The 25,857-nt window shown below is 39.2% G+C and overlaps 1 protein-coding gene across 1 annotated transcript in view; it reads left to right on the top strand.

Moving 5' to 3' along the window:
- Nucleotides 1-8,017, top strand: part of meis1a (Meis homeobox 1 a) — a 47,178-nt gene extending 39,161 nt beyond the window's left edge. Inside the window, exons 10-13 of the mRNA XM_010730327.3 lie at nucleotides 518-576; nucleotides 3,406-3,495; nucleotides 4,553-4,667; nucleotides 7,254-8,017. Coding sequence (XP_010728629.1) covers nucleotides 518-576; nucleotides 3,406-3,495; nucleotides 4,553-4,611 — 208 coding nt within the window. The 3' untranslated portion in view covers nucleotides 4,612-4,667; nucleotides 7,254-8,017. The remainder of the gene's footprint in view (nucleotides 1-517; nucleotides 577-3,405; nucleotides 3,496-4,552; nucleotides 4,668-7,253) is intronic.
- The last annotated feature ends 17,840 nt before the right edge of the window (nucleotides 8,018-25,857 follow it).

The raw sequence follows: 25,857 nt of genomic DNA, 5'->3' as shown, positions 1-25,857 counted from the left end.
CAAAAATAGTTTCATTTAAATTTTAGCTTTGGTTACACAAATACTATGATATTTTGACATAACATTGTAAATTCTACTTTGAGCCGATTATTTACATTTTCTTACTAATTTACAAAACCATAAATCAAAATTTGTCATTATTATTTTGCAGTTTTGTTTTGTGAATTTTTAAAATTCTGTGTTTTTCTAATGTTTGAACCAAATGTTAGCAGCAACATGTTCCACTATCCTCATAGTTGGAGGTTAATTAGGCTAATGACATTCCACATGGTTGCATTATGCAGTTTTCATCTGTTTATGATTTTAACCAGTTTTTTCCAGTCAAGCTCAGAAAATGAGAAAACATTACATATCAGACAAGCAGGAAGCTGAGGTTTCTCTGCAGCTTTAGAGATAAAACACTGAAATCATATACTATTGGGCCACCTCATTTATAAACTGTCACTGTGTGTCTTTCCCTCCTTCTCCTCTCTCCTCCTGTTTCTCTCCTCATTCTTCTACATTTTCTTTTTCTCAGGTTCATCAATGCGAGGCGACGGATCGTTCAGCCCATGATCGACCAGTCCAACAGAGCAGGCAAGTTTTTCTCTTTAGTGCAAGAAAATGTTTTATTCCTCAACTTCTAGTCCTGATTTTGAAATTAGTTTTCATTTTGATTATTTAGCCAAATATTCAATGGATAGTAAAATCTCTCTCCCACAATTAGAAGTGACTCAGTAAATTTTAAAAAGTGCCAAGGCCACACTACTGCAGAACATTTTGAAAACATGTTTTGGCCTTCGATTCAACCAGTTTTTATTAATAAAAGCTTGAAAGCACATTCCAGGGAGGACATTTGAAAATTCATAGTTGGTGTCCAAAACAAATCAAACCCAGAACAAAACTGATACTGTGACTGTGAAGCTTCTTGTATTGAGAGAATTTAAAGTCTCAGATCTGAAGGTGTTCTCGTAGTGACAAATCTGACTATAGCTGTCACTTTTTCAAACCATCAGTAAAGTACGTTATGCTTTCATACAGTGGTGGAGGAAGTATTTAGATCTTATACTTACTTATGTAAGTATAAAATGTAGTTAAAGTATTGAAAGTAAAAGTACTCACTACTGAGATGTAGTGGAGTAGAAGTAGAAAGTGGCCTGATAAGAAAAGACTCAGATGCTTCTTGCATGGTTTGATATTCGAACAGAAAGTGTCACTAACTTCCTCCAGACAACACCACCCAGCTGTGTTTTTATTCTCATGTTATATAAATTATTGAATGAAAATTCCTTGATTCTGTAGTCTTGTCAATAAAAAACAACTTTAGTCAGTAGTCAGCTTTTGACCTGTGTTGGCACTCATGTTATGGAAATCAGTCAGGCATGTTTAAATTCTGCCAAACCATTTTGGCTACCTGGTCAGTCAATAGAACAAGAGGACATCATGATAAATACTTAAATGTCAGCTTGTAGACACAAGCATGTCACAGTATTCTGTTCTCCAGCTGACCCAGTTTGTTAAACACAAATAAGGGTTTATGCACCTTTCTTAAACCAGGATATGATGTCTTCATACTTCAAAGACCTGATCATAGCTAGAATACTGATGTGCAATATAAAAGCCGGCTGAATTTGAGCAGTAAGAGTCTCAGTGGTGAACTTCCCCCCGCTTACTCTGTCTTTTGCTCTCTTGGCTCCTTGGTGTGTTAAAGCGAACAGAGAGGCTTAAACTCCAGGATTGAATGGCCTCTAAACCCCAGCAGGATTAGCTCCAGACAAAGACGCTAATCGCTTTGACTGACCACTCCATTGAACATTTTAACCTGGGATTAAAACAAATAGGAGCTTGGCTAAAGCGGGGCTAAAGTACCGCTAGCCTTTTGCCCCCCAAGCTTTGTTAGCATTAACCCAGAGGCTGACTTCCACACAAAAGCATCGATACACTGCTGAATGACGGCGATGAGAAACTGTTAAAGACTTGAATCCTGGGAATGTGACTATGCAGAGTGAAACACTTCCACTTAAGATGAAACGTTTTCGAGCTAATTTCCCCACGAGGATGAACACATTTCATTTAGAGGCATTTCATCAATGATTAATGACCTTCCTCCTCCTCCTCCTCTTCTCCTCCCTCTAAAGATGAGATGCAAGATGGAAAATAAAACTGCAACATAAACAAATGTAGAGAAAATGGGAGTGTATTTAAATGCAATGTAACTGGTGCTATGCAAAAATATAACAACAGTGAAACATGCAGTGTCGCTGGGTTACAGTATGTAAAACCCAGAATACAGCTCTTAGCTGAAAACTATTAAAGCGGCAGACATTCGTTTATTTATTTGTCTGTTGACTTATTTTTGCCTATTGAGTTCATTTTCATGTGCCAAAAAGTGCCAAGAATTGCAGTTCCTCAAACGGCCACTTGAGGCTGGCTCCAGAGCAAGTCAATCTCCATGAGCTCCTATGTTCAAATCACAGCAGAAATAAACATATTTACAGACTGGCAGTTAGTGTCCATGTTGTTTATACTTAGTTACTGTTAATTTTGGATAATTTTGATAATCACCTCAGTGTCATAGTGAAGTAAATAGTAAATACTGTTATCCAGCAATGAAGTCAGAGCTTTACTGCTAACCTTCACACAACAATGTGTAGAAAAAAAGCCAAAGCAACCTAACAATAGCTAACTTCTGAACATCAGGACATTATAAAGAATGGATGGTGTATGCATGACATCACCCACAGGTTTCTCAAGAGCCATTTTGAAGCTCAAGATCTTGCTGCCATGTTGGTGGTCCTGGCTCTTCCGCCCCATGGCTAATCTAAAAATTGACAAAGACGTGGATCATTAGTGGACCTGAGGCGGGCTGAATGACGCCTGGGTACTCAAAAAAAGCATCTGTATCATCACCTACCTGTCAGTCAAAGCAGCCATGCAGTTAATTATGCATAACTTTAAGCCTTAATATAATTTGAACGGGTAGGTTAAATAGAAATTCAGACTCGTACAGTGAAATTAACTATAGAGACCAAAACAGTTTTTTGTACCAGGCTGTAAACATGTTTATTTCTGCTGTGAAGTTGGACATTTTCACATGGGGACTTACGGAGATTGACTTTTTCTGTAGCCAGCCTCAAGTGGACGTTTGAGGAATTGCAGTGTTTGGCACAGCCATGGACGTTGCCACTTGGGTGATCGTAAAAAAAAATGATGGAACACTATAGAAAAACAAAGAGTAAACATATACAGCTGTGAAAGCGAAGTAACTGTCGTGTCGACATCTCTTCATGAAGGAGTGGTTGTGTGATAGACAGCAGCTGTCAGACCGTCCTCCACTTCACAGTGTGAATGTGACAGTGATGTCATCACTGTGGGACAGCAGACAGCGAGATAATTAAAAAGAGTAATCTCCTCCCGTGTCTGCAGTGAGCCAGGCAGGACCGTACGGCCCAGATGGTCAACCAATGGGTGGCTTTGTTATGGACGGACAGACGCACATGGGAATCAGACCACCTGGTAAACACACACTCACTCACACTCGTACACACACACAATTCAAAACTCATACCTTGTGTAAGTGTGATGTGATGCTGATGTTGTTTTCCTGGCAAATTAATACATGTTAATACTAAATATAAATATTTAAAGGGAGAATCACTGCATTCAACTCTCCTATGAGGTTGTAATGATAATTACAGATCATCCATTCATTTTCTTTTTTTATCCGGGGTCGGGTTGCGGTGGCAGCAGCTTTAACAGTGCGTTCCAGACGTCCTTCTCCCCAGCAACACATTCCAGCTCTTCCTATGGGATCCCGAGGCGTTCCCAAGCTAGATGGGCTATGTAGTCCCTCCAGTGGGTTCTAGGTTTCCCCCGGGATCTCCTCTCAGTTGAACGTGCCCAAACACCTCCAAAGGAGGATGCTCAAACAACCTCAGCTCGCTCCTTTTGATTTGAACGAGCAGTAGCTCTACACAGAGCTCCACACCGTATCTCTAAGGCTGAGCCTGACCACCCATTTTGGCTGCTTGTATCCGTGATCTCATTCTTTCGGTCACTACCCAAAGCTCATGACCATAGGTGAGGGTTGGAACGTAGATGGACTGGAAAATCGAAAGCTTTGCCTTCCGGCTCAGCTCCCTCTTCTCCATGAAACAAAATGTCGGATGGATGAAAAAAGAAACGGAAAAAGAAACACCTTTCTATTGATAGAGTTTTCCCATGATCTTTACCTCTTGGGACATCTCAGAGACAGTCTGTTAGGTTAGGCTTTGACCCCATCTCCATTATTTTCTGATATTTCTGTTAAAATGTGCCCTGTGATGAGCTGGCGACTTGTCCAGCGTGTACCCTGCCTCTCGCCCTAGGTCAGCTGGGATAGGATCCAGCCCCACCGTGACCGTGATGAGGGTAAAATGGAAAAGAAAGAAAATGGATTGATGGATATAACATTTAACTTTAGTTTAATCTACATAAATGCATCTCATTCTCTAAGGTCAAATGTTTGTAGGAGGTCCCCATACTGAATGCTCAGATTGATGATGGTTAATCTGTGTTTGTGTTTGTCTTGCAGGTCCTATGGGTGGTGTGGGGATGGGGATGGGTGTGGAGGGACAGTGGCACTACATGTAGCACCAACACCACCACCCTGCAGCCAGAGGACCCGCCCAGTGTCCCAGGAAACCACCGTGAGTAACACAAGTCAGGTTTAAAGTGCTAGGTCACCTAAATTACCCAAAAATGTTTGCTCTATCTAGCCACTCAGCGTTTTGCGATATCTGTCTCTGATATGTGCATCCCACATGTATAAATGTAATCTAGTTTGTGGTGCTGGTAGAGCTGAAAGATTTAAAAAGTCTGTTTTAGAAGCGGCTCTGCTCTGCCGAGAATACGAGGCAAGAAACAAGAAACAACATACTGTAGAGAATTTTCATTTGTCATTTTTTTAAATGAAATTATGCAAACTTCCGATTGTAAAAAATAGCCAAAAGGGAAAGAAATTTATTACGTAGCATATTTAGAAGTACATAAATCAAGGAAAAATGAACAAATCCGAGCAAGTTAACAAAGTCTGGCGGTCAAAATGCTTCCTAATGCTTTTAGTGGGGTTTGAAGTCACTTGGCAAACCAGCTTAAACAGCATCGTGGCCATGATATGACGGAGACGTGCCCGGTGTGGTTCCAACGCAACAGTAAACACATAGCTTACTCTTTCCATTGACTGATATTGTTGATAAATGTCCGTAAATCTATTTCATCATAGGAAGAAAGATGCTAAAGATTTCTCATGGCTCAGGTTCACCAAAACATAATTAAAATAGCATTTAAACAACTCAACCGATCCCAAACCTCTGTTCTGGAGCCTTCAGTCATATCACATTATCTCAGTTGTCACGTAACAACTCGTCATGTTCAAATCTCTGTTTTTCTGAGCATTTTAAGGACATGTCGTCTATGTTGGTTTAAATGTTCTGTAGTCAGAAGATTTCTGTTTTGAAAAAAAACTCTCATTGAACGCGTACGACACCGGTGACCTAAAGAACGACAAGAGGAGACAAAAAACAAGAAAAACATCTCTCTTATATCACCAACCCCTTACAGCTCCTCCTCACTAATTAAATCCATTTCCATCTGATTTAAAGGTCAATTAATCCTCTGAGATCCTCTCCATATTCTGTCTAACGAACTGATCATTAGTGGGAGACGCTCTCATCTCTTTATTTGATTACACGGAGTCCAATTACTTCGTAAGCAGTTTTCATTATTAGGCTGAGGGGTGGGGGCAGCGAATGCAGTGTGGGGAGGAGAGATTAAGAGGATGTTAATGTGTAGAAAGGAAGTGTGGGAGGAGGGGGGAGGGATTTCCTTAAAATGTGGTCAGTCAGACGGCAACATCACTCAGACCAAAGACAATTAAAGAGTCTTCAGAAGAAGCGTTAGTCTTTCTTCCCTCTGCTATGACTGAGCTTATGGCTCTCGGGAAACAATACACCTGTCAGCTGGGATCTGATGTAGCCATGCATGCAGCAACGCAACACACACACACACTGACATCCATACATGAGAACATGACCACTCCATGGACATTTTCCATTAGCTTCTTCTGGAAAATTATTCCTAACTAGATCCTAAATTTGAATCTTTGACCTCTCTGGCCCTATGGTGACCAGACGTCCCAGTTTGTCCCAGATTGTCCAAGATTGTCCCAGATTCATGCTGGTCATCCCGGGTCCCAGCAAATATCTGTAAAACACTAATATGTCCCGGTTTTCACCACAATATTATACTTCTTTTCAGTGGTTACATAGATGGTTACTATGCATCTGAATACACTCCGATTTATCTGTAATGTGTGTCATTAAATCAGCTAGACTGTTAGTCATGGGTCTTCATAACAGTATCTTAACAGTTAGCTGTCACACCAAAGAGAAAGTCTGTCTCTTCTAAAGAGCTCCGGGAGGTTTACTCCTTCGTAACGTACCTGGCAACAAAATGCTGCATTCATGGTGTTGAAAGTTGCGCTCGGTGGGTGTGCTGAAGTGTTGAAATAATTCTTCCACATCTTGATGAAAACGCCAATCGTGTGTATAATATACTCTTATACGTTCATATCCAACATTTTAAACAGCAATTCATTTATTTTTTTACGTTTTATTTTGGTAAAATAATTGCCACAATTAGCATATTTGCTCACAGGAGTGAAATAAATCCATGCAAATCACTTGTGGTGAGTTCAACTTTGGTGAACGTTGACATGCAAATTTGAGCAATTGACCTATTGCAAAACAACCTTGACATGCTTTGATGAAAGTGGTGGTGAAGGTGGAGTCCAAAATGGACGAAGCTATCATGGCTTATTAGTTGTGTGTCATTACTAAATTTTATGAAGCTTCTCTGTTGGAGTATAAACTGCTCCACAAGAGAGACACACAGAAATTAATTGTTTCGTTAGTGTATGAGCTAGTGTTCTTCAGTTAGTAAGCCACGTAGCGTAGACAGCTATTGTAAATGCCTTGTACTAGCATGTTCCTGAATAAACAACATGTTAGTGGTTAGATAGCCAGCTACAGTAGTTCACCAACTAGCCCTTGGAGTGGTCAGTGCATCACCAGATGGAGACTTACCTCCACTGAGTTTCCACAAACAAAATGAAAATATGTATAAGAAGAGATGAGACTCTATTATTTACTATCAGATTTCTTTTAGCAGTGTATCTTCCTTTTTGTTTTTCAGTTTGCTCCGTGCTGACATGTTGCCGTCTGTTTTCTCTGCAGGACTCAGCAGGTCTGCAGACCTCTTTGGCAGGCGTGAAGCAGGACCTCACGCCTCCTCACCTGTCCTCCCCTCAGCCCCTCTACCCCTCTGGGCATCTACCTGGCCTGATAAGGAAACACCTGACAGCCGCCTCTACTCCATAGCCACCGGAGGTGCTTTGAAAACTTAACAGCTGAAGCACAAAAACAATGAAATGTGGCGACACATGGAGATTCTGGAAGGAATCAAAAACAGCTGCGTGTCATAACTGATGACACTTGGAAGGATTTTTTTTGGATCAGGACACAAACGTCGACGTGGCATCTCTCGATAATTTCCTGATCATTTGGTGGTCATGCAACAGACTGAACCTTTTGTTCCCCTACAACGACATTTTGACACCAGCAGAGCATCCTTCTCCTCCTCTCCTCCTCTCCAGCAGTTGAACACATGATGAAGCTGATGTCTGTATTTCCTGAGACGTTCTTTTGAAACAGGACATGACTACAAACCATTTTTCAAGAGACTGAATCTCTGAAAAATGGCCGGCAGAAGTCACACGACCGAGCGCTGCTTACCATGGACTCTCGGAGGACGAGAGACAAGTCGTTACAAGTGCTCCGCTGTGCCTTTTGCATAAAATACTGTTTTAAAGGAATGGACTTGTACTGTTTCACTTTTCACACTGTGTGTGTTTCTCTTTTTTCATAGACTTCTGTCTTCCCTCGAGCCCCGCAAACCTTTGACTTCTGAAATAAAAAAGTGAAGCAAGTTTGTCCCTTGATTTGTGAAAATATTTTTATTATTGACACCTGGTGGTTCAGGCTATTCATACTGTCAAACTCTTCAGAAGTTGTTGGGCGTGTACAGACACTTAACCAAAGTGGAAACTAATTTACTCAAGTACTGTACTTGAGCGTACTTGGCAGGTTTGTGCACCTTACCTGTCCATTTACAGTTTCCATTTACTTTTCCTCCAACAAATCTTCAAGGATAATACTTGACTCAGCTACATCTTCCTTGGAGGCAAAGATTTTATATTCACAGTATGAGATAAGGTCTTTTACTTTACAGATGTAGATTATCTTATAGCTAACTCTGGTGCGGCTAAGTAGTTGTGAAGTAAATAAACAGTAGTTTTATTTATATCGAAATAACAGATGTTGTAACGGGATCATTTTCTCAAGATCTCAAGATAACGAAAACATTGTTTTCTCAAAATAACGCCATAATTAATTTCCTCAAGAAAACAAAATTACAGAAGCCCCAGGCCAGGGGTGTCTTCTTTTAAATGGGGTCAGATTTGAGAATGTGAAGATGCCCAGGGGCCAATACTAACATTAAAAATGAAGAAATAAAATTTTTGTTTTCATTGCCACAATTATCATTTTTTAAAATGACATTGTAACCAAATCTAAACCAATCTAAAAAACAGTTCTACCTTTCTTTCACACCTGAAGTCAGATAACAAAGAATAAATTAAATGAAAATTAGTGGGAGTGATTGGCCCCCGGGCTGTACTTTGGACATCCCTGCCCTAGGCAGTCATCAAATCAAATCAAATCAAACTTTATTTGTATAGCCCAAATTTACAAAACACATTTTGCCTCGGAGGGCTTTACAATCTGTACAGGGAGTGACACCCTCTGTACTTAGACCCTCGGTTCGAGTGAGGAAAAACTTGCCCACAAAAAAAAACAAAACATTTTAACAGGGAAAAAAGGTGGAAGAAACCTCAGGAAGAGTCACAGAGGAGGGATCCCTCTCCCAGGACGGACAGACGTGCAATAGATGTCACATGTACAGGACAAATCAACGGAGACTTATTGTACCATTACAATGAATGATAAAATGATTACAGTAGCAGTGGAACCTGTGATAGAGATAGAGAGACACAGATGCACAGCAGCAGCAAATCATTAACTAACTATAAACTGTAATGGAGATATGGTAGCAATAATGACAGTAATAATATATGTAGTGGACGTCATGCAGGACCACAGCAGCAGCCACGATCCATGAGAACCTGCTGGACGAGAGAGCACAGAAACTCCAGGGAAGAAGTTCAGTTAGTAACATGCATTAATGAGACATGTATGTTTACAGATGGTGGTGGTAATGGTGATGGAGGGAGAGAACTTCCAGTAAAGGGAGATGTGATGTGCATCTTCAACCAATACCGTGCCTGACTAGGCATAACAATGCATTCATACATTAAATTTCCTCTGTTTACTCGTGATAAAATTTTATTTAATTTGTTTTCTCAAGATCTCGAGTTATTTATGCTATAACGAAACTTTGTTTTCCAGAGATAACGACCTAAAATTTTCGAGATCTCAAGAAAACAAAAAAGCCCCAAGGAGTCATACATTCATATATTTAGTTTCCTCTGTTCTCAGGATAACAAGTTCATTTAATTAGTTTTCTAGAGATCTTGAGTTATTTACGTCGAAATAACAGATCATTTTCTCAAGATCTGAAGATAACGAAATGATAGTCTAGTACATTAAATCATTGCAGCATTCTCCTGTCCCTCTGACATTGCTATACTGAATTATGTTTCCTCCAAATAAACAATCCTTTTGTTTTCTCAAGATCTCAAATTAATAATGTCATTATCTCGGGACAATAAACTTTGTTATTTTGACATTTTGAAATAATAAAACGCTTGCAACTATTAAACTATTAATTTATCCAAACTTTTCTGGAAAGGACTATGTAATTTGGTTGTATAATTATAAGAGAAATGAAGAAAGTATGTGGTTTGTACTGTTGGTAAATACTTAATGTGTGACGTTAATATATAAATATGCAGTTTAACACACAAAACCAAAGTCGCAGCTATACTCCAAAAATGCACGATGGCAGCAGGGCGGACATGTGCACACATGTAGGCCATGGTCCGACATGTTGGCCAGCATTAGCAGATGATGAATTTGTTTTCCGTGTGGTTGTGGAGGATGAACTTTGTAAACTTTGGAGGTTACAGTTTTGCATTTTTTCCTCCTCTAGATATTAATGGCTGCATTTAGACACCACGAGCTCTTCGGTTTTCTATCCAACTACCAGATCAGCTTCCTAAAACTCTGAGCGGGTACACTCTGAGAAAAAGTGGTTACAGATAAGTTCTCTGACACGCTTTGAGCTCTCTGGAGAACCTTTTTATCCTTAAGAGCCATTTTTACTGATTAAGGTTAAAATTTTCTTTAAGCCTCAATTGCAGCACTTTTGGTGCTTTGAAGAAAGTTTTAATGTTAAATGAAGGTTCTTTGTAAAACTGATTTCTTCTTCTGTTTTTGATGAAGACCAACAAAGGGACAGTTTGAACACCTTTGAACAGCCTTTTTGTGAACCTTATATATACATGGCTTTAACTAATGGCTGCTATATTCCTGACCTATTGACTAACACGTGGCTGTGTGTAGGGTTACTAGAAAGAACAATTAGCAATGTGATTATAATTTACATAAAGTATTAAATAACTTAACTCAATTTATAGTGATTTAATGTCTTCATAGTCGTTTTATGTTTCTTTGTAGTTATTTAATGTTTTTTGTAGCCGTTTTAAGACTTAAGTTGTTTTATGTCCCTTTGTAGTGATTTTGTCTTTTTTCTTTAGGTGTTTTACGTCTCTTTTTTGTCGGGGAGGAAAAAGGTCAGAAAGGCTTCAGCAGAACTGAGGGGGAAACTAAAGTTACAACTTTAATTTCATGTGTAATTTTCAAGAGGAAAGACAGTTCAGATCTGCCAACAGCATCTGGCTCTCGTCGCTGGTTTTAAAATAATCACACATAACAGATCGTCACTTCATACATGCAGACCTGAGGGAAGTCCGGCAGAGCAGCACACTCTGATGCAACGCTTCCCCTGGAATTTGACTGAGGAGGGGGAAAAAAGGCGATTTACGTAAATCTGCTCCAAACTCTTAAATGGAGAGATTAGTTCCCCCTCACGCTCCAGTTGGCCCCCTCAATGGATATGTTCTCCCAATCCGCTGGGAGTTTCCTAGATACACCTCATTTCAAAGCTGGAGGCCACTAAAGAGATCATTTATCTTCCTCTTAAAATCAATTACTAATTTGGAGAAGGGAGTTGAAGTTAGTGCAGATATTTTGCAGGGTTTCTCGCTCAAGGGGTTTTTGTTCAGATGAGTTTTATGGTCATGGTGACATTTTTCAACCCGACTGGAGATTATTTTTGAAGCAGAAAACATGAGAGCTAAAGAAAACATGCGTCCTCAGTGCTGCTCTTCTCCCTCTGCTTCACTGTGAGCTGACTGACAGGCGGCAGCATCAACTCCCATGTTGGACTGCCCTCTTTAGGGGATTGTGGAAACTGCCTTCATCTCTGTGTTTTTTTTAAAGCTAAATGTGTGATTAGCCAGTCAGCGGATGTTTGAGCACCATCTCATCAAAGAATCAAACGTGCTCACTTAAAAATGCAAAAAGATAAGATTGAAAAAGAAACAACACGTTCAAGTGGAGAGAGGCTCTGGAGGCTGTATGCGGCTGCTGTGGCAGCGACAGCAAAATAAACAGGAAAATCATATCTGAAGGTTTTTTAAATGATGTTGTGGTGTGTTTTCCCACAGATCACTCAGGCAGTGAATGCAACATGTCCAAACAGGATATTTATTATGATTATTACTATTAATACTATTGAAAACGTAATTTAAAGACGTGTGTGAGAAATATTTCTGTCTAGTGAGGTCAAAGGTCAATGATAACATACGTCTGAAATGACTGACATTTATGTTGTTATTTACTAACCGACACCGTTTCGAAGTCGCTATTTACTTTATGTCGGTTTTCCAGGAGGCAAACTGAAAAGAAACACTTTCCCATCGACCAGAGTGTTTATTGACAAAATCCAAACAGTTTACTATATCAATACTCGCAATCCAACCAACTAACTCCAATTATCTCCAACTCTCATTGAACATTCGTCATCGTCCTCAGCTGCAGATGAATCCACTGGTACAGTCTGAAATGTGAGGCTGCTCAGTGATGCACATCATGCTGGTATCATGACCAAACACATCTGAGTTTTAGTTTGAAGTCAAAATAATCTGCATCACCTTCACTTTCTTTCTTCTTTTTCTTTTCAGGCTGATTCTCCATTGCACTCAAAGTAACAGCACTGTTTTCAGTGAGTGGTTTTAAAATTGTTGTAAAATGAAATTTTGGTGACACTTTATATTACAGCCCATTAATCAGGTACTATACTTGTCAATTCCTTTGTTTGTACCAATAAACAGACCTGACATATATATTTAGTTGGCTCATGTCACATGACTGTGGAAACGTGACATGAGAACCGAGCTGTGAGAAAATTATGTCTTCCTTCCAGTGAACACAGCTGGACCCGGGACCGAACACAACCTCCGAGAAGTGTTTTCATTATCGTCAGTAAATAATCAGCTTGACTTCAGGTCAGCTTGAGTTACAGCAACATAAACAGCAGTTCACAACTGTCAAGTAATTTCGCATATCTTTTAAATTTTTCGCATCTCTTTTTACTTATTTGTTGTATCTTTGTAGTCATTTTATGTCTCTTTATAGTTGCTTCACGTCTTTTCGTAGACGTTTTATGTCTCTTTGTAGTCATTTTCTGTTTTTTGTAGTCATTTTATGTCTCTTTATAATCATTTTATGTCTTCGTAGTTTTTTTCACGTCTCTTTCTGGTCATTTGGATCTTGTTTGCTTCGTTGTGGTTGCTCTGTGACTCTTTGTAGTTGTTTGATTGACAACAACAAATGTTAACAGTCACTTTATACAGAGACTCTCATGTACCCGATTGGTGTTCAGTAATCCATCCATGATACTAACAAGCCAACTAACTGTCACCTTCTGAGTCTGGTAGGCAGCAGGGGTTGCCAACCAAAAACCCTGATGTGTGGTTAGATAGTGCGTATGTCAGTTTTACTTTTCAATTGTATCATTTTGCTCTGGGTGAGTCTGTATTCTGTCAGCAGCAAAGAATGCAGCAGATCTGTACAGAGGGTGATAAATTGGTCCTGTGCAGTGGGCTCTTGTGCCCAGGGGATGACCCTCTCTGGCTGCAGGCAGCAAGCCTACAGAGGTAACAAAGTTTATCTAAACAAACCGACTCCTAATTTGTACTCGAGTAACAAACGTCTGCCTCAGCAGACCCAAATTCCAAGGAGACATTAATCTGCCTCCTCCAGGTCTGGGCCTGTAACCTGCTGGTCCATCAATACTCAGTTTAAAAACAACAGTCGCCATGAGCTCACTCACCTCTGCCTGAAACCCTCTCTGTTCACTGTCTTGATCTGTGGGATCCAGGAGAGCTGAACACAAAGTTGGATAATTTATTGCCTTTAATTAAATGCTTGCTTCGGGAGGGATTAAATGTGTTTCCCCATGTGCAGGGCAAAAGGGGAAGGTATTCAGTGTCGGACAGAGGATCCAGAAACCTGGGGATTGAAGGATCATGGTTACCTTGAGAGAGGAAGTGGAGGAGGTAAGGTGGGGTAGACGAGGGAGGGAGGATGGGGCGTCAGTTTACTCCAACGGGACTCATCGTCCTGGTGGGCAGGAAGTCAACCTCGTTTACAGAAGACAATAATCATCTGTTCACCTGAAAGTGCAGGTAATTAAAAGAGCATATGACCTGTAGTAGTAGTAGTGTTTTGTTTTTTCCCTATTCCATAGCTAATTTTCTTTTCAAATTGGCATTAAACTATAAAATGGCATGAAAACTAATGACTTTAAAATACAATATGTTTAAAACAAAATAACAAATGTTAAAAAAAAAGAAATATAAAACCTGGACAAGAAGTTTGAAATTTGAATAATTTAAATATTTAATGACAACACAGAAAACTTTGTCTGCAGAAAAAGAAAAAGAAAGAAACAAAATGTGGACTGATCGAGAACAGCTACTAAATAAACGGGAAAGTTAAGTATAAGTAGGTGTTTTAGACTTAAATGTGTCGTGTTTTAAGCAGTGTTAGCACAGCAAAACTTTATTTAAAAGACAACTAGAGAGCGGTCAGACAGACGCCACCATCAAACTGATGAAAACAGTTTGAAGACCGACGATTTCCTGCTATGTTTTCCTGGCTGAAGGTCTCAGGTCAGATTAATTTCTCCTGTTCAGAGGGAGAACTAATGACTCACGGTGACATGTAATCTGTAGCTGTAGGGAAAGAGTGTATTAATCAGGTTAATGAGAGTGAGACCTTTTGCCTGCAGCTCACTCATTTACCATCAGGTTTACTTCAATTACCTTAGCTCGTTAGCTGGAGGCAGAGCCTAAACAAGCTGTTTGTCAATAAATGTGACATAAACTGAGGAAAAGGGCGGCTGTTATAGTATTTACTCGAATGCTGTACTTAAGTACAAATATTAAGATACTTGTACTTCACTTGAGTATTTCCACTTTATGCATCTTTATACTTTTACTCCATTATAAATGAACAGCCTCTCAGTGGACATAAAAAGGCTCCTAAAGAATTCAGTTTTTTTCTGAAGGCAGTGAAAGAAATCTTAAAAAACTATTTTAAAAAACAAGAGAGTGAATTTACAAAGAAGAAACAAGTTAGCAGTGGTTCAGAGGAAAACTGAGTTTGTGTTATAAATATAATTAAACTGCTGCTTAGATAAACAACCACCACAATCAGAGGAATGGCGTTAAAAAGCAGCATTTGAACATTTAGAAACAGGGTCATAAGTTCCTCATGTCTGAAGTTGCTTCTTGATTAGTTTTATATAGATGTGTGGCCACAAAATCAAATCTCAGGTAACATTTGAATTATGAGGTTAATTTATGTTCAGCGATAATGTCCATTGTATTGTACGGCCCATTATTGCACATTATGTTCCAAAATGTACAAAGTCAAATAAGTTCTTCAGAAAACAAAAGAAAAGTTCATTTGCAAAAACAGATAAGATGTTCTTAAAATGAATAAAGAAATACCAGGTTGATTGACCTAAAAAGCATTAATCAGGATAATAAATCAAAATGGAGATATCTGTTTCTGCAAATGAACCATGACGTTGTACATCAGTGAAACACTCAGTGGGGATTTTGTGTATTTGTGTGTTTTTGGGGGGGTCGAGGAGGGTGAGCATGACCTTGGTTGATGACATCACCAGTCATGCTAGTGATGTGATGATGGTTTGTGGGGGTCTCATGGGGGTGACCTCGTCTGTTTTCAGTATACTGAGTCCATCCCCTCTGTGATCATCCATCACAGCAGCAGAGCGTGGAGAAACGGGAGCTCTTATAAACACTGTGAGGACCCTGACAGCCATGTTAGTTTCAGTCAACAAATCTATCCCCAAAGCCAACTGCTGCTATACACAATGTCTCATTTTAACATTTATACCAGTTCTCGATCAAGCTACGCTAGCAGTTTGCTCCTGCTTCCAGTCTTTATGCTAAGCTAGGCTAAAATGTCCTGGACATCCCTTTGTACTGGATACAAGAATTTCACGAGAATTTCACTAAATGAACACAAAGTACTCAAAACATGAATTTTATTTATGTTTAGACTTTTTCACATTTGCCCAAGAACAACAGATATTAATTAGTCTCCTGGCCTGGCGTATCTCTTACAACAATACAATAAATATAAATCAAACAACTCTGATGTTGTTGGGAGGTATATTTTTTCCACTTCCACACTTTCCACTTTCCAGTCTTTTTGCCAATAGACTAAACATTCTGGATCTAACTCTGTCCTGGATGCACAGCGCTGAATCGGCCAGTGTTTGGCTTGTCCGTCCTGGACTACTGTAGAAACATGGCGGATCCCGGTGTCTGTAGACATAAAAGGGTTATTTAAGGTAAAAAAAAAACAACAATTCTTATTTTCAGGTGATTAAACACTAATAAAAACATAGCTTAAATATATTACATTCTGTAAATAGAGCCCCCTAAATCTGACACATGGTACCATATTCTATCAATGTGTGCTTGAGCTGAATTAGGCTAATGACAACCTGGACCTAACTCAAGATGACAAAAAAGAGTATTTCCCAATATGTCAGACTTTAAAAGACAGCTACTTCTAATTAAACTGTAAATGTAGATAAACTTTGTTCATTTAAACCAAGCTGAAAATTACCCTTTCAATAAATAGTCTTTCATCCGTCCTAAGAGTCCAAGAAGTTAATTTCCATTAACTTTTTACTTCCCCCTGTGGCCTCACATATCCTCCCCTCCACCCTCTTCACCCTTTACTCAAGCTTGTCTATAAAAAGCGCAGCTGGAAGATCTAATATGGTCGAGATTTCTGAGGCAAGAATGACATGCAACAGATATTTCACTGAATTAGTCTGAATATCTTGACTCAGGTCAAAATGAAGTCAATTATTGTCAAGGCAGAATAATGTCAGGATTTCATTGCAGTGCAGCGATTGCACGCTGGTTCCCAACAGTCCAGTAAAGCTCATCCATAAATCCAAACAATCCTCGCTTTTGGAACAACCGAGGGGATTTCTCCAGACTCCAAGAGCAGTGTCCAGGGAACGAGGGGAGAGAAAAGAAAAGAGGATAGCACTTTGGCTTTAAGTAGACTGAGGTGACACGGGCCAAATAGTATTGTCATCCTGGGAAGAATGAAGTTTTTGGGCAACTGGTTTCATTGCTCCATTGCATGTTCAGATACTGTAGTCTGAAATGCTGCGTGCTGACAGCTGAGCCTGCAGCACTTACAGTCTACAAATGAAAGCATTCCTGCGGGTGTTTTAAATTTGGAGAGAAAACAGACTTGCTTGATAAATGTTCAAATGCATTACCCAACGCAATTAGCTCTCTAAAATATTCTGCTTTCAAGATCCAATGTGTTTGGCTCTGAAATCCTCTTCTTTGTTTCATCAGATGTGTGTCTTGTACTGTTTAATCTCTGAGCCATCAGGGAACTGCTCTGATTCTCTGTGCCCACAATGACGGAGCCAGTTCTTGTGAAACTCAATATCTCACCACAACAAGGTGATTCTCCGGCACAAACAGTGGCCTCAAGGAGATTAGCAGACCGGTTCAAGAGCTCTCTGGCACCTCAGGACAAGATGGCTTTAGTTTGTTGTCTCACATCTCTAACCAGTGTAAATGAGGGTTGGCCAAAGTAGCAAAGTGCTCTTTTTATGCCACTAATGGTACGAATCAAGGGATGGTAGCATGGTTTGGTCAGTCAGTCTGCCACTTTGGTCCAGAACAGAAATGTCTCACCACATTTTTTACAGAAATTCATAGACCTTAGTAACCTGTTACGGAGAACCATATGGGAAAGTCGTCACTGGATACTGTTACTGGAAAAGAGGAGGCAGGCGATTGGTTGAACCATCTATCGACATATATCACTAGCGAACTTCAACAGAGCATATAATGTAGACAAAGAGCAAAAACAACTTTCCCATCAAGAAAAAAAAACATCAATATTGTTGTCTGCTTTTCTTTTGTATAAAGAAATTTTCTTCAGTTCTGACATAACTGGTGCTAGCAGCAGCTACGCTAACCTCTTTAACAGATGCCATTGTTGTTGTTTTCAAGCAAACAGTCACTTCTCACAGACTTTGTCAAACCACATAAACCACGCCTGTAGCTCATGCTGTAATTGCTAGTAGTTCCTTATAGGGATGCCGATTGGTCTGAACCACCGTGTCCAGACACAAGCATATAGCTTGGATGAGATGGATTTGTTTTTTTGTGTAATGTCACAATGAAATGTCATTTGGTGATCAAAAATAACTTCTTCTCTAGCGCCATCATCAGACCAGACTTTTAATACGCCTAAAACTTTGGTTTATTTCCAGTTTTGTACCTGGAAAACAACAAAATCAGCCTCAGCTGTATTTTGTTTTGTGCTAAATAGTAAATGTTCATACCTGCTAAATACATCAGCATGGTTAGATACAATGGGAGGTGTGGAAAACTACTAAATGATTAATTACATTACAATTACACAATAGTGAAGCTTTGAATGGCCATTGTTGAAAACATTAAGTCTAATTAAATAAATTAGGATGATAGCAGGATGGTGGCAGATAAGAAAACTCAAATGAATCATCTTGGAAGGTCGTGACAAATTGTTTTGTTATTTTCGTTGTGGTAAACTTGTCTCTTAGAGCAGCACTTCCATTCTTTAGTTTTGCCCCAATCAGAGAGGGACTTGAGCAGCCACGGTGACCTCAGACCAAGAATGAAACCAAAACGTAACTCTGTACGTTGAAGATGTGCTGCTTCTCTTTTTCAGCCCCACTGAAAGTTTGTGCATGCCTCTGAGCTCTCTCTGCTTTCCCCCCTTTGTACTTCTCACAAAAACAAAAAGCCAGGACACCATCTGACATAGATTACAATGGGCCAGTCAGTGGCAATAAATGCAGCATTAAGCCCAGCCCAAACACATGCACGCTGCACACTGAAGCGGGCACTTTGTGGGCGACGTCTTGGACGGCTTTCAAATGGATGTGACGGAGCCACTTATCGTAGAGTTTATAGGCCAGTAATGAAACAGTAACTGGAGTCGTTTGCACGCATTAAAGTGGGTGTTGAAGTGGAAATCTGAAGGGAGGCTCGTGGAACATTAGACTTGAAGTGCGGCGAGCTGTAAACTGTGTACTCTGGACTCCTCGCTGCTCTGGCAGCCCAGCTGAAGAGCACGTCGATGGGAATTCTTTTCAAGCTTGTGATGGAGGAAATGTTGCCCATCTCCGTCTGTTTACCGGCTGCAGCTCAAAGGAGAGACACTGAACGCATGACGTTATGTCTGCCTCGCTTCAGTTTGCTTCATTTGGACTGTTTTCGGAGTCAGACCTCGTCCAGTTTCACTTTTCTCAGCTTCATATGCACTAAAAATACTTTCTTCCACAGCGCTTGTCTTCTTGTAACTGAGCCACATCTGCACTGTTTTGAATTATATATCCCGTCCTGTCATATCTTTGAACTCGGGTGTCTTTGTCTTTTGTTAACTTTATTGTTAAAATATATGTATAAATGACACAAAGCAGATACTTTTCCATTATTGTAAAAGTCCAGTGGAGTCATAGGAAATGAACTACAGACAGTCTAATACCAATGTTTCCATTAAACTGTCTTGTTCCTGTCTTATTTTGGGCCAAATTGTCACCATCTTGTGTCTGTTAGGAACAAACAGGCACCAAGCTAAAACACACTGACAGTTTCTTGGATGCTGGATTAAATGAAAAAAAAAACAAGAAAAACAAACAGGGGCAGCTTCAAAAAAAGTTAGTTTAATGGAGGAGATGTTCTTAATGAGATGACATCTCATCAGACATAAACAGTGGTAGAGGAAGTATTCAGATCATTTACTTAAAGGACGAGTGTGTCAGAGTTAGTGGCATCTAGTGGTGTAGTTGCTGTTTGCAACCCCCTCGTGTCACCCACTCCTTCCATGTGTGTGAAGGAGAAACTACAGTGGCTGTGAAACATGCAACAAATGTGAACGACCCTATCTGGTCAGTCAGTGCTTAGTTTGTCCGTTCTGCTACTGTAGAAACATTCAACATGGTGAACTCTGTGGAAGAGGACCTGTCTGTAGATATAAAAAGGTAACAAAACCACACCAGTTCTTATTTTCAGGTGATTATAAACTAATGAACATAGTTCTGATTATTATATTCTGTAAATAGAACCCCCTAAATCTGACACACTGACGACCTTTAAATCAGTAAAGTCAGTAAAGTGCTACCATTATATATGATATATGTTACACTTTATACTATTATATGTGATTATTGTGACTAATGCATTAATATAAAAGACTGTAGTTTGTTGAGGTGGAGCTCATTTATGAACTATTTTGTATTGGACTGCAACTAATGATTAATCTCATTTTGGATTAATCTGCTGCTTATTTTCTCCATTAATCATTTGATTGTTTGGTTTGTAAAATTTGAAAAAAGTGAGAAATTGTGACACTTTCACAATGTTTGTTTTGTCCAGGCGACAGTCTAAACCTCAGCACTATTACATTTTGTACTTCCCTTAATAGTCAAATTATTCAGAAGAAAAACAGCAAATCTTCACATTTGTGATATGAAATGTTTTTTACATGAAAAGTGGTTGCCAGGTCTTCATCTCTGTCAACCAAATAATTGATTAATGGACTAATCATTTCAGCTGTACGTGTAAAGTTGACTCAACCAAGCACACACTCATGTTTTATATACTCTTTATATGTGAAAATCTTATTTTGCAAAGTAACTAAAGCTTTCAAATGAATGTAATGAAGTAAAAGTACAATATTTCTCTCTGAGATCTAGTCAAGTGGTAAGGTGGTCAAGTGTACAAGTACTCCAGTTAAGTTGTACTTAAGTACTGTTAAGTACTTGGGTAAATGTACTCATGTTACATTCCATCACATAAATATATATGTATAAAACGCCTCTCATCTAAGTGTTAACCAATAAAACAACCATACATAGTATATTAACTTCTATGATTAGGGAGTTTTACTTACAGCCTGAACTCTGCTGAAGTGTGAAATGTTGCATCTCCAGAAGAGAAGCATTTAAAAAAAAAGAGGATAAACAAAGCGGAAATTGCTGCAAACTGAGTTGTTACACAAGAAGAGTTTGAAGCTTCCAGGCGAAACTGGAAACTTGACTTGAAACATCCACAAACGCCCCATGAGAGCAGTAACAGGCCAATAAATGAAAGTAGCCATGTTTATATGCACCTGAAATACCTGCTGGATATTATTAAAGTGCAACAACAAGGATCAGATTCTTCTGCAGGAAAAGAGAGACCCGTGCGCTCTTTATGTTTAGATGATGGCCTCGTTTAAAAGATTATTCTGGTTTATTTTGTGTTAATGTTTTGGGTGTTTTGTCCACATTTCATACACCAAGTTAATAGCTGAAATCTGGAAACATTAAAAAGAAGGCTGATGAGTCATGAAATGGGAGCAGTCAGACGATCAGACTAATGACTCAAAAACATCCATGAAATTACAATAGAACAATAGATCTCATCAACATCAGAAAAGTTTATCTTTTAATTTTAATATTCAGTGCAGTATTTTATGTTTCCAGTTTACTGTTGTATTCTATGGATCATTTTAGGAATGTTTTAATGTCTAATATTTCATTTATGTCAGTATAGAGATGTTTTTCATGTTGTTAATAATAATATAATCAACTTTATTTAAAAAGCCCATTTCATTCATTCATGAATATATTACAACTTAATGTAACAATGTTGTTGTTTCATGTTGACCAAAACATTTTCACTCATCTTGTACTAAAATCCATCACTTTCTTTTGCATGATTTCTTTTTCCTGCACACCTCCACGTGAGCATCAGACAGATTGAAATCTTCAGAAAAAAAATCAAATGTAAGAAAATTGCTGCTGTATGCATTCATGCACCCATACTCATACAAACACATTTACAAATACAACCTTGTGTACATTTTGATATGCCATAAGACAACATTATACAACAGAAACAAAACAAACTCTAAAGATTGAAGCAAAAATGGGACAGTGTCAGTGTTGGAATACTGTCACGGTAATACACAGTGTACTCAAAATATCTGCATTGCATGCAGAGCAGTATAAATGAGTATAGATTGTTAATACTTAAAACAGCATATTACTGATTTACATGTGGAGCTACTTTCAAATACTTATATATATGTAGATGGTTAAGTCCAGTGGGTCAGAACTGAAGGGTCTGGACCCCTCCAAAGGATCATCAGATACATTTGAGGGGTCATCAGATGATTAGTGGGAGAAAGAAAAAGAAAAACAAAGTTCTGATACAGAAATCTGTCTTTGGTTTCTGGTCGTTTCTCCAGTCTTATTGTGAAATATTAGATTATTTGACCTCTTTGGACAAAGAACTCATAAATAAAATACCACTGGTTTAATCTTTTATCATACATTACACTTTATAGGCTTATTGTCAGTGTTGTAGTACCGAGATCGGTCTTGGTCTTGAGACTCAAGACTACTTTTTAAAGGCCTCAGTCTTGTCTCGGCCTCAGACAAAGAGGACTCTGGATTTTAGTTCAAGACTGGACAAAACCCCAACTGCAGGGATATCACTTAATTGCCTGTACATTGTCTGATTTATTTGTTAACTGTCTGGGAGGAAACATCAGCCAAATCTCCTGGAATAAAATTTGGTTTCCTAAATCACAAAGAGTTCATCTGCAAAAACAGCATCCAAAAGAACACACAGCAGTTTGTAAATACTGCAAGCCGATGCTCAATGAATGTAACAACCAAGCCAGTTTTTGTGAATATTACCTGCCTAAGCATGCTACTGTATATATTCTCTGGTCTTGGTCTTGACTTGGTCTCAGTTTAGGTGGTCTTGGCTACAACGCTGCTTATCTTAATCTGATATCTAGTAATTAAAGTTGTCAGATAAATGGAGCAGAGTAAAAATATAAAGTACCATAAAATAAAAACCTTAAAATAAAGTAACTCAGATTTGGACCTAAGTACAGTACCTGAGTAAATGCTTTGACCGCTGGTATCCAGGCCTCCACCAGTAGCTGCACCCTGACTTGTTTGATTTCAGTAGCTTACAGATCAGAGTTGGTACTACAGTTTGCACCCCGGAGGCTCTCTGGCACTTCTAAGCAGACAGTGATAGATTGGTGAGATTAGAGGGCAGCATATCTGACACTGTTCTCTGATCCACCGGCCTGAAAGCGCTCAGACCTTTTCTAACGAGCTTCCTCCAGCGTCCTGGATCACATTTCAAAGACAGACAATGTCTACTGGGAGAAAAAAAGCCATTTAGCCTTGCTGCCACTGTAATGTAAAAAGCAGGTAGCTGCCTCTTTCCTTCCTGACAGCTCTGCCACGGATTCCTTCCTCAGTGCATCGAAACTCAGTGTTTTCTTTAGAGCAGCAGGGTATTCTATTTGGACGCACAGGCCATGAAATATGGTGCGTATCTGTGTTTGGCTGCAAGCCAGGCAGAGGATCGGGATGGTGATGAATCGCTCAGATTTCACCTCAGTCCACAGTTGGCGAGCTGGAAACTTGAGCTGCAGTCTTTTGGAAGAGTAGATGGTGGATGTATTGTTTTTTGTACCTTCAAATATGTGGAACATCTATGTTAAAACTGTCCAAAAGGCACTACAGTGTTGGATTTCCCATTTTCCCTGGCTTATATGCATAAGTTACTAGTGATGGACAAAAAGCAGCCCTGGCATTTATTAAATACAGCAGCACAATTTCTAAACCAAACCCTAACCCCCATATTAGACAAACCACATTGAAATTGGCACAGCAATGAGGTGAGATTTTCCATTTATAATCCATTTACTCAAATGTATGTGAAATGGTGCTGGGCTTTTTTAATTCCTCAGCTTCAATATCCCATCTCAGTTTTGTAGCTAAGATGCAACCACTAGTTTCTAGCTATTACACAGCCACAATAATGCAGGCCTACCTTCATGTTGCCTAGTAAGTTAAACCTGTCAGTTATATTGTCTGAATCCAACTTCAGTTATCATAAGACATTCTGTACCCTGATGATAGTACATAATATCTTTTATACAATCATGCTGGTTTTTAATGCAGTGAGGGGCTGAAGGTTACAGGCAGGCATTAAATACTGGTTTTCTTACATGTAGAGATTTCTCTGAATCGTTTAGCATTATTATTTCATATATTATTATTGTAGATGGTGAAATCCATACATTTCTAGCAACTGTGTGTTAAGAAATGTTGTTCTTAAACTGGTGAACTTCACCCCTGATTGAGCCTTTTGAGAACGCTCCTTTCATACCCAGTCATGATACTCTGTGATACCTGTTACCAATGAGCCTGTTTACCTGTGGAATGATCCAAACAGATGTTTTTTTTTGTTGTTGCTGCTATCCCAACTTTATTGGGCATCAAATTCAGAATGTTAAATATCTCGTCTGTACTGTAGTCGATTGAACATAGGTCAAAATGAATTTGTAAATCATTGCATTCTGTTTTTATTTACATTTTACACAATCAACCAGGGATTGGAAATGTTTCACCTTAAATGTATCATAACTTTCTATGCCATGGTACCCCACAACATACGACAGCTGGTGCCCTGTTTTATTTAAGTCCACCACTGTAGACATATTGATTGTACTTGTAGATTCACATATCATTGAATATTCGACTGTTGGCCTTGGCAGAGGTCTGCACTCACTGACTGTCCTTCTAGTTTTGTTATAAATTTGCATTTTCTTCTTTAGCCACCAACACTCTGCATTTCAATGTCATAACTCTGTAATATTATCTTATATGACTGCAATTATAATTAAGAAAACATTTTTGTCGAACATCACATCTGTTGCCTCCACCATCATTTGTTATAATTCAGTGCAGTGAAAATGTGTTTTCCAAAGAGAGAACATCTCATTTTGAAGTCAACTTGTTTCCAGCAGCAGCATCAGTGTGTTCATATTACATTGTGTATATACTGTTGGCCCAGCGGGATATGACGCACTAATCCTTCCTTTGGGGAAATGGTGAAGAAGGCGGAGAGCTGCCGCTGACAGCTTCACAAACAACCCCTGCTGCTGCTGTCGACTGCAGGATAGACCTGCAGTTGTACTCTGAACACACTTGTGTCTATTTGATGTCTAATGTCTCTCAGACTTTAAATTAACTGAGATTTACTGCTGCTTGCATCTCTGATGAGTCAAGTCAGTTTCAGTGTTGAAAGAAGTATTCACATCTTTTATTTACTTAAACGTAAGACCATAAGACCACAATTTAAAAATCAAAAACATACAGCCAGGGAACATAATCCAGGTGGACAAAACATAAATAACTGTGTAGGTTTACAGAGATAGTGCTGGTCGGATGGTCAGACAGCTTCTGCAAAATTCCTCCACCTTCACCTTTCCATTGTCGGATTAGGGAAACTTTCTGTAACTTTTGGAAACCTGACTATACAACAATGACTTCACTCCGTGACACAGCATAGTGCTACACTATGAATGTCTTCCGCAAGCCCAGTCTCACACCAAAGTGCGTAAAAAAAAAAAAAAACATCCACTAAATGATAACATGTCAGTGTTTTGTTTTTCCTTCCCTAGACATGAAAAATACACCCGTATGAAGGCACTACCTGCAGGGGGGATAATGATGAGAGCAACAGACAAATGTAGTAGAGCATTAAGGCCATATATGGAAGAGGTTGGGATTGATGGATGAACCAATTTAAATAGCATACGTAAGTTACGTCAGGTATATAACATAACTTAAAAAAAAATTCCGAAACCTAACCAAGTAGCTTTGGTCCCTAAACTTTACCAAACTGCAACCTTAGCAAACTTTATTTTGAAAATGTAGCTGGACGTTGAATATCTATTCTTGCTAACTTGATTCAGGGAATAATAACATGATGTAAGCACTGTCACACCTACACGCACTGCAAATCTGACATCTAGTCACACCACTGACATTATATGATATGGAAGTTGTATCTGCGACGTCACCCACAGGTTAGGGTTAGAGAACCGTTGTGAGTGTGGTGGCTCTGGCCGTCGCCAACTTGGCAGTCCTGCCTCTTCCGTCTCCCGGCAAACATCGGCAAAGACACAAGGATCATCAGTGGACCTGAGCTGAGTTGAATGACGCATAGGTGCTTGAACAAGTCATCTTTAAGTCTCCTCTGTGGAT

Source organism: Larimichthys crocea, chromosome X (genome assembly GCF_000972845.2).
Source record: "Larimichthys crocea isolate SSNF chromosome X, L_crocea_2.0, whole genome shotgun sequence".
Lineage (NCBI taxonomy): Eukaryota > Metazoa > Chordata > Actinopteri > Sciaenidae > Larimichthys > Larimichthys crocea.
This window is presented reverse-complemented; position numbering and strand designations above follow the sequence as displayed.